The sequence below is a fragment of the Zootoca vivipara genome, chromosome 4 (assembly GCF_963506605.1).
Source record: "Zootoca vivipara chromosome 4, rZooViv1.1, whole genome shotgun sequence".
NCBI lineage: Eukaryota > Metazoa > Chordata > Lepidosauria > Squamata > Lacertidae > Zootoca > Zootoca vivipara.
Genome location: NC_083279.1, coordinates 100270727 through 100279054, shown reverse-complemented (window position 1 = coordinate 100279054; position 8328 = coordinate 100270727). Strand labels below are relative to the sequence as shown.

The 8328-nt window shown below is 51.1% G+C and overlaps 1 protein-coding gene across 2 annotated transcripts in view; it reads left to right on the top strand.

The window, feature by feature from the left end:
• The first annotated feature begins 1678 nt into the window (after positions 1-1678).
• LOC118085580 (sodium-dependent proline transporter) overlaps positions 1679-8328 on the top strand; it is a 30941-nt gene continuing 24291 nt past the window's right edge. The window contains exon 1 of one of the 2 annotated variants that reach the window (XM_035116410.2): positions 1679-1787. In XM_035116410.2, the coding sequence (XP_034972301.1) occupies positions 1755-1787 (33 nt within the window). In that variant the 5' untranslated portion in view covers positions 1679-1754. Of the gene's footprint in view, positions 1788-5717; positions 6392-8328 lie in introns of those variants that run through there. The other variant, XM_035116411.2, reaches the window with a different exon arrangement.

Genomic DNA, 8328 nt, shown 5'->3' with positions numbered 1-8328 from the left:
GATGGGAAAGGACGGTATCACAACAGGACCGATGAGAAAACGCTGCATTCCTTTTTTCTTTATTTATTTAAAGCAAGCAGTTGTTCCGCCCTGGGCTTTCTTTGGGCGGGATGCAAACTGAATAAACAAGTCAACAGAAAGCTCGTTTTCCTGCATTCCATGCGCTCATGCTCTGATATAGAGACATGAAAAAGGCCCTCCTGCTGCTGCCAGAATCCGTTCCGCGGCTGCCATGGCCGTCTTTCATCGGCAGAGGATGCTGTTTCACAATTGCGCCAGTTTCACACCCCATACCTCAGATCCTACCAGCCGAAGATCAAACTACAAACACGAAGCAGTGTCTCATGGCATTTTGGGCAAAGCACTTGCGCCTTGGGGTAATTAATTAATTAATCAGAATATCTGTGAGCCGCATTTTAAAGGGCTCTCGAGGGCTATTCCATCCATAGTTCTTTCCTACTCCATGAATTTTCCTAATCCCTGCTTTAAAGCCACCTATGTTTTTGACCACCCCTGTCTCTTGTGGGAGTGAGTTCCATAGTCTAACTCTGAGCTGCATGAAGGAGGATTCCCCCCCCATCCCAAATCTTCCTTTGGATGCCCACAAATTCTAGCGTTAGGGGAGGGAGGAAAACCTTAATCTATCTACGTTCTGCAGGCTGAGCATAATTTTATAAACTTTAATGATCCAGCAGGGGGCTGGGCTAGGCAGGGCCCTCGGGCCTGATCTTGCAGGGGTGAGTGAGCCTTTTTGACTGGCTCCAGGCGGGTCCCCGTCTAATTGACAGGTGGGGCCCTGAGTCACCAGGAGGGTGGAGATGGGAACGCCAGGCGGAGGGACTGCGCCCAGGTTAGAAGCTCCCTGGGGAAAGATGCAGACGGCACCCTCCCTCCATCCCAGGCAGGCAGCCTCCCAGAGAAGGCTTTCCAAACAGGCAGGAAGCCTTTCCAAACAAAACAGAGAAGACCCCCGCCCCATTTCAGCTCTGAAAAGGCAGAGGGCTCCTTGCGTCCATTCTCCCCAAATCCCCATTTCTGCTTGGGCGTGCGTCAGATCCATGCGCATCTCCTTAGTTACCTGCCTACATTTTGGGGAGCAGCGGGTCAAGGGTGCTTATAGATCCGAATGGATCGCTTGCATTTCCCGCCCACCGTTTCCCTCCCGGGAGATCAAAGTGGCGGCGTACACTGAATGCCCAAAACGACCCTGCCAGGTAGGTCAGGCGGAGAGAGGTAGTGCCCAGCCCAAGCGCACAGCCGGAGAAACGAGTGCCCTATTTATTTGAACCCTGATCTCTTCTACCACACTCGAACCCAGGCACCCCCAAACTACAACTCCCATCATCCCTAGCTAACAGGACCAGTGGTCAGGGATGATGGGAATTGTAGTCCCAAAACATCTGGAGGGCCAAGTTTGGGGGTGCCTGCTCTAACCACTACACCACGCTGCCTCTCCTCCCGGTAGAGCCTTCATTCTCCTTGCCAAGAAAGCGGCCCCCGACAGAGGCCCCCGCGGGCCGCGCAGGGACAGCACGGGGGCCGCTTGGGAGAAGCTTCCCACCCTGGAAGGCGGGGGGGGACCCTGGGGGAGGAGCCTCCGCCTGCCCAGGTGAGCGGAGGGCGGGCAGGTGAGCCCGGCTGGCCCCGCCCCGCCCCCGCCCCCGCCCGGCTTCCTCTTTCTCCGGCCGGGCAGCCGCGCCGGGTCTGCTGCCGCGCCCAGGGGGGCCCGTCGGGCGGGCCGCAGCGCCGCCGCCATGCAGACCCCGGCTCAGCCGGCAGCCACCCCGGTGAGTGAAGGGGGAGCCTCGCCTAGTGGTTGAAGCGGGCCGGGGTGGGGTGGGGCCGCCCCGGGATCCCTTGGTGCTGCCGGGGGGGGGGGACGTTGCAGGAGCAGCTCGGTGCCCCTTTTCAGGACAGGAGGAGCCGAGAGCGTCCCGGCATGTGCAGAGTGCCTGTCCTCTCCTAGTGAGGAACTGCGCGTAGAATGCTCCCTGGCGCAGCTGGTGGGAAGGATTTTTGGGGGAGGGGGGGTCGCTTATTGCTACTGCCCCCAAAATCTCTCCACCGGCCGACCTTAAAGGAACCCCAAAGCCTATTTTTTTGCCCAGCTTCTGCCCCATCTCGCTTGCTCCCTTCTAAGCCAAGATTGGATGATCTTTGGGGCAGAGACCTCCTACCTTTCTCTCCTAAGTCAGGATCCTTCCAGCTGCGGGGGGGGGGGGGACCCAAGTCCCTGGACTGTCCAGGCTTCCTCTCCAGAGTCTCCCCTTTCCAAATGACAAGAAAGGAGATTCCAGCTAAACATTAGGAAGAAATTTCTGGCTGTTAAGAGCCATTCAACCAAAACATGGTTGTCTCTTCTTCTCTGGAGCTTTTAAAGCAGAGGTTGGATGGCCACCTGTCTGGGATTTTTTAAGCTGTGATTTCTGCGTTGCAGGGGGCTGGACTAGATGAACCCTGGGAGTCCCTTCCAGCTCTACAGTCCTGTGATTCTTTTCCTTCCTGCTGCTGATTTTCTCACCTGTTCACACCATGTGTGGAAGCCCAGCTCCACCTTTCCTTATGCCCTGCTCTGACCTGAACTGTAAATGCTCCTCGCCTGGCACGCCCAGCCTGTTACTGAGAATCTGTTAGGAGAATCGCGGCAGAACTGTGTCAGAGGAGAGACAGGGGCAGGGACGTCCCTCCCTCAGTTTCATTCAACTTCCTGCTACTACACCTTTCTGCTATCCCAGCTGTGTGATGTGAGGCAGTGGCGCGACAGGTGCCTGACATGGAAGTTGTTGCATCTGGCCTGACTCTGGCATACTACCTCTCACAGGAATGCCAGCTCATCACCTTTATTTGTTTATTTTTAATTAAAAGTTGCTTTCCTGGACAAACATCTATCCAAAGTAGCCAGCAAGCAAAACAACAGAAAGAGATTGTAAGAAACAGTTTGATGCAACATCGGCAAAATAAAAAAAAGCTAACGGTATTCTAGGCTGCATCAAAAGAAGTCCAGGGTCCGGATCTAGGAAAATCATAGTCCCATTCTGCCTCGGTCAGACCCCATTTGGAGTCCTGTGTCCAATTCAGGGCACCACAATTTAAGGAGGATGTTGACAAGCTGGAAGGGAGCACTCAGGGCTGATTTCCTTAAGAATGGAGAGGTTTGATCTTCTTGCAGTCCACGGGACTCTCAAGAGTCTCCTCCAGCACCAGAATTCAAAAGCATCAATCCTTCGGCGATCAGCCTCTTCTTTATGGTCCAGCTCTCACTTCCATACATCACGACTGGGAAAACCATAGCTTTCATTTTTTATAAAGCAGTAATTAGAGAAAAGAAGGGACACATTGACGAGTGGGAAGTCAATGGAAAAATTGTATTAAATTTGGTGTGATTTGGTATTGATTTGTTAGAAATTTGGGAAACTAATAAAAAATATTGGACAATATTTTTAAAAATAGCTTAAAGCAAAATGACAGAACTAAGGCAGGTCCTTAAAATATACACCTTCACCGAAACCTGAGTGATGAGGATGTCAGGTGCAACAACTCTGTGCGAAGAAAGTGCCACAGAGAACACCCTTTCCTAGGCTGGCGCCCGCCCCCCTTTCCCAGATTCAAGGGCTTTAACTGGCCACAAGATCCAATAGCCTGGGTTGGCGTGTCTCCCTGGCACCTCAACCCTTCACTGTCCATCTTTTTCTTGGCTTGCTTGACCCATAGAGATTTCCCTCTGGCATCTGTGGCCAGATGGCGTGCAGTTCTGCACCCAAGGCAACTGATTCTCCCGGGCATTGCAGAGAGTTGGGGGTAGGCTGGTGGAATTTAACCCAGTCCGCATCATTTTCCTGCCCTGGGAGCTGGATGGAGCGGGGGTCCCCTACCTCGCCGGGGTGCTTGCATGCCTTCACCAAAAGCCTGGGACTGAAGGGTTAACCGGGCGGCCTGTTGTTCTTTCGAGCGGCTGCATTTCCTCTTCTGCAGTTTGGTAACTTGGGGTCTTGGGCTCTTTGAAAATGGGACGCATCAGCCTGCCTTTCCTTTCAGCAGCTCAGCTGGGCCCCTTTCCACAAATGGGAGCAGAACGCCTTTCATTTGGTGCTGCAACGTGCGCGCCCCCCCACCTGCAAGCTGGCAGAAACCATTTATTCAGTAAAAAGAGTGAGCGAATCTTCAAGGTTGAGAAACCAACCTTCCCGTAAAAGACTCCTCTGCCTGGCTGAATCTATAGGGATTCTGGAAGTTCCAGGTGGGAGAGACCCCCACAGACCTCCACCCCACTTGCGGGCTTCCCCTGGGGGCATCTGGTTGGTCACTGTGTGACCAGAATGCCAGACTAGATTCCTCCATTGCAGGGGGTTGGACTAGATGACCCGCGGGACCCTTTCTGACTCTGCGCTTCTGTGATTATAGCCTAGGTGCAGGCTATTCCTAGGTGCACATTCAGAAGGACGCGTGGAGGCAGCTAGGGGTGGTTCAACTCTGCGCCTGCAGTCGGAGGCAGCCATGCTTCTGAATGTCGGTTGCTGGAAACCACAGGAGCGGAAAGTATTGCTCTTGCGTTCGAATCCTGCTGGCTTGATCACACAGCCGAGTTCTTCTGAGCTGCCACAACCATTCAAGGGTTGAGCTTTAAACCGTGATGCAAGAGATAAGAAGAGCTGAGCTTCTGGATCAGGCCAGTGGCTCCTCCAGTCCAGAATCCTGTTCTTCCAGTGGCCAAGCAGATGCCCCCAAGGGAAGCCCGAGAGCAGGACCGGCAGGAGCAGAGCAGCAGCCCTGCCTTGCCCCTCCTAGGACTCTCAGCAACAGATACTTGCAGAGCATCTCCGAATGCACAGGACTAGCCTGTTGAGCCACTTACTGGGGCTTATCCAGGTGAGGCGGTCATGGACAGACTCGCCCGCCTGCCCCCTCGCTCCTCCTGCTTCTGTACACCAGCCATATGTCCTGTCCCCGACAGCGCCTGGGTCTCGGGCGTGCACAGCCTCCCACCCAGATACACGGTGCATCTAAATTGTGAAGAGGGAAAGGCACTTTGCACATCCTCAGAGGCAGTCTCTGTGTCGTGCCGCACGCTCTCAGCCCCGAGGCTTAGCTCTGGCCTAATATTTGTCGGTGGGTTTACTGCATTTCGATCCCACCTTGTTCTCCGGGGAGCACAAGGTGGCATGCATTGTTCTCCCCCACCCTCGTCATTTAATCGCCACAACAACCCTGCGAGGCAGGATAGGCTGAGAGGGAAGGAGGGAGGGAGGGAGGGAGGGAGGGAGGGACTGGACCAAGGCCACCCAGTGTGGGTTTTGTACCAAGCAGGAATTCAAACCCTGGTCTCTCCCAGGTCCTAGTCTGGAATGCTAACCGCTATACCACGCTGCCTGCCAGGGATCCTCTCTCAATTTGCACAGTGTTGACATGTGGCATCTGTTAAGCCTATTCCCTTCCCCCATCCTTGCAACGCAGCCAGGTGGGTGGAGAATAATAATAATAATAATAATAATAATAATAATAATAATAATAATAATAATGGTGTTCTCTCTCGCTGTTTTTGAGGAGTTATGCAGGAGTTATGCAGGAGCCAAGGGCCAAGTAGTGCCAAGGGCTTTCCACATATATAAAATATATAAATATATAAAATGATGTCATATAGAGGAGGGTGAAAGGTTGTTTTCTGCTGCTCCAGAGAAGCGGACACGGAGCAATGGATTCAAACTACAAGAAAGAAGATTCCACCTAAACATTAGGAAGAACTTCCTGACAGTAAGAGCTGTTCGGCAGTGGAATTTGCTGCCAAGGAGTGTGGTGGAGTCTCCTTTGGAGGTCTTTAAGCAGAGGCTTGACAGCCATCTGTCAGGAATGCTTTGATGGTGTTTCCTGCTTGGCAGGGGGTTGGACTGGATGGCCCTTGTGGTCTCTTCCAACTCTAGGATTTCTAACCTATACCATCAGCAACTGAATCTATAGGGATCCAGTTTTCAGCTCCTGAGCTGGGGTTTATCGCACAAGATCATCTGGTGCACTGGCCTGGCCCAAGTGGATTATTTCTGCTTTCATCTTCCGTTTCCTTGGAGGAAATGAAGGCCAAGCGATGACGGCTGGCTGAAGGCGCCCACCAAGTTTTAAGCCCGAGTGGAAATTTGAACCCGTCTCTCTTGCCTGGATAATACTAAAGTTAGAAAGAGTGAAATGCTTATGGGGAGTGTCCTGTGCAATGACAAAGGCGAGGGCATGCCTGGTTTTCCCTTGTGTGTTTTTAATTTCAGTGATGCCTCAGCCTCTTCCGCCAATTTAGCTGCTTCAATGCAGGAATTGCAGATAAAGACCCCAAAGAGGGGGGAATCCAACTTCCGTTTTAAAACCTCCCACAAAGGAGGGGCCAAATGAAGTCACAGAAGGCGCGGAGGTAAAGGAACGGAGGTGTGGAATATTTGTAAATTTAGCTTCTGGAAACATTCCCAGGGGAAAAAAATCTGGATAACTTTTAGAAACCTTTGAAATCAATACATTGAAAGGAAACCTTATCATAGTCTTAGTATTTTCCCCATTCCACATATAAGGGCGTTTTTGTTAAATTCTCTTAAAATAATTACTTACTGAACACTCAGTGTTCTTTTTAATTATACAGCTTTTGATTAGTTGAAGTATAAGAATGCAAGTTAAAGACTATGACAAGATAAATGAACAAAATATGTTTTAGTCAGACTGGATTGGTGTCATTTTAGTTGTTGTTTTTCAGATGGCACAAATTTTAAAAATGCGAATGCATGTCAATTTTGGAAATGTATACACCCCCCCCCCATCTTGCACCACTAAAATATATTGTTATATTACGGGTGGAGGGTGGGGTGCTTCAAAGTTCTTCTCCGAGGGTGCAAAGCGACCCTTCTCTTGCTACACCTGTAGAATCCAGCGGCTCTCGAAACCCGCCAGGTTATGAAACCTCGTTCCTGGGAACTGCTGCCTCGAGGAGGCCTGTGGTCTTGATCCAACCACACAAGGAATCACCAGGGTGTGCCCTCAGCCTGACCTGCCCGACACTTCTGGGAATCGCAGCGGCTGCAAGACAGGAAGCTGGTGAAACAGACATTTGCTGGGCTCCCATGGGCGGTTGCTCGACTGCTACCTTCCTTCACCAAGCTGCGGCTCTCCAGATGTTTTTCGACCGGTCAGAGTTGGGCATCGAAAACATCTGGAAGACCCCCGGCTTGGTGGAGGCTGCCCTGCTGCTCCCTTGCACCCGCAAACCCCAAAGTAGGAGAAATGGGTTGAGACAGGAAGTCCAGGACTTGTGAATTCCGGTTGCTAGAAATTGCAGGACAGAGTTGCTCTTGTGTTCGAATCCTGCATTCTGGTTTCCCAGCAAAGTTGGCATCTGGGTTTATTGTGAGGAGTTGTTTAAGATTGGGTGGCTGTCTGTAGGCAATGAAAGGTCTTCCTCCCAGAGCTCTGATACCTAGAGAGAACCTGCTGCAGGACAGACCCAAAAAAGAAAATAACAGAACACCACTAGTCATCACATACAGCTCCCAAGTTAAAACAGTACAACGCATCATCAGAGATCTACAGCCTCTCCTGGACAATGACAGCTCCCTTTCTCAAGCTCTGGGAGGAAGACCTTTCATTGCCTACAGACAGCCACCCAATCTTAAACAACTCCTCACCCACAATAATACAACCACCAGACTTAACATGGACACTGGTACCAGAGCCTGCAATAAACCCATATGCCAACTTTGCTGCCACATACAACCGGACAACACCATTACTGGCCCCAACAACATCCAACATACCATCTCAGGACTATTTAATTGCTCATCTTCTAACATTGTGTATGCCATCAAATGCCAACAGTGCCCTTCAGCTCTCTATATTGGACAAACAGGCCAAACCCTACGCCAAAGGATAAATGGACATAAATCTGACATCAGGAACCACAAGACAGAAAAACCAGTAGGAGAACACTTCAATCTCCCTCCCAGGACATTCTATACAAGATCTCAAAGCAGCTGTTTTATTACAGAAAAATTTCAGAAACAGACTGGAAAGAGAAATTGCTGAATTGGAAATCATTACCAAGCTTAAAACCACGGAGCCACCTGGGATGAACAAAGACATAGGATTCTTATCTCATTATGCATGATCAAGCTTTTTTAGCGCCTCAGCCCTTGCTTTTCCCCCGCAGGACCAATGGCAGTCATCAGCAGTCGTTAACAGCCATCTACAGGTTTACCACTCCCATCAGCCCATCACCCATTCCCACCCACCCCACCCTCTGTATATACATAAGGGTCTGACTTCTGTTTCAAGTGTATCTGAAGAAGTGTGCATGCACACGAAAGC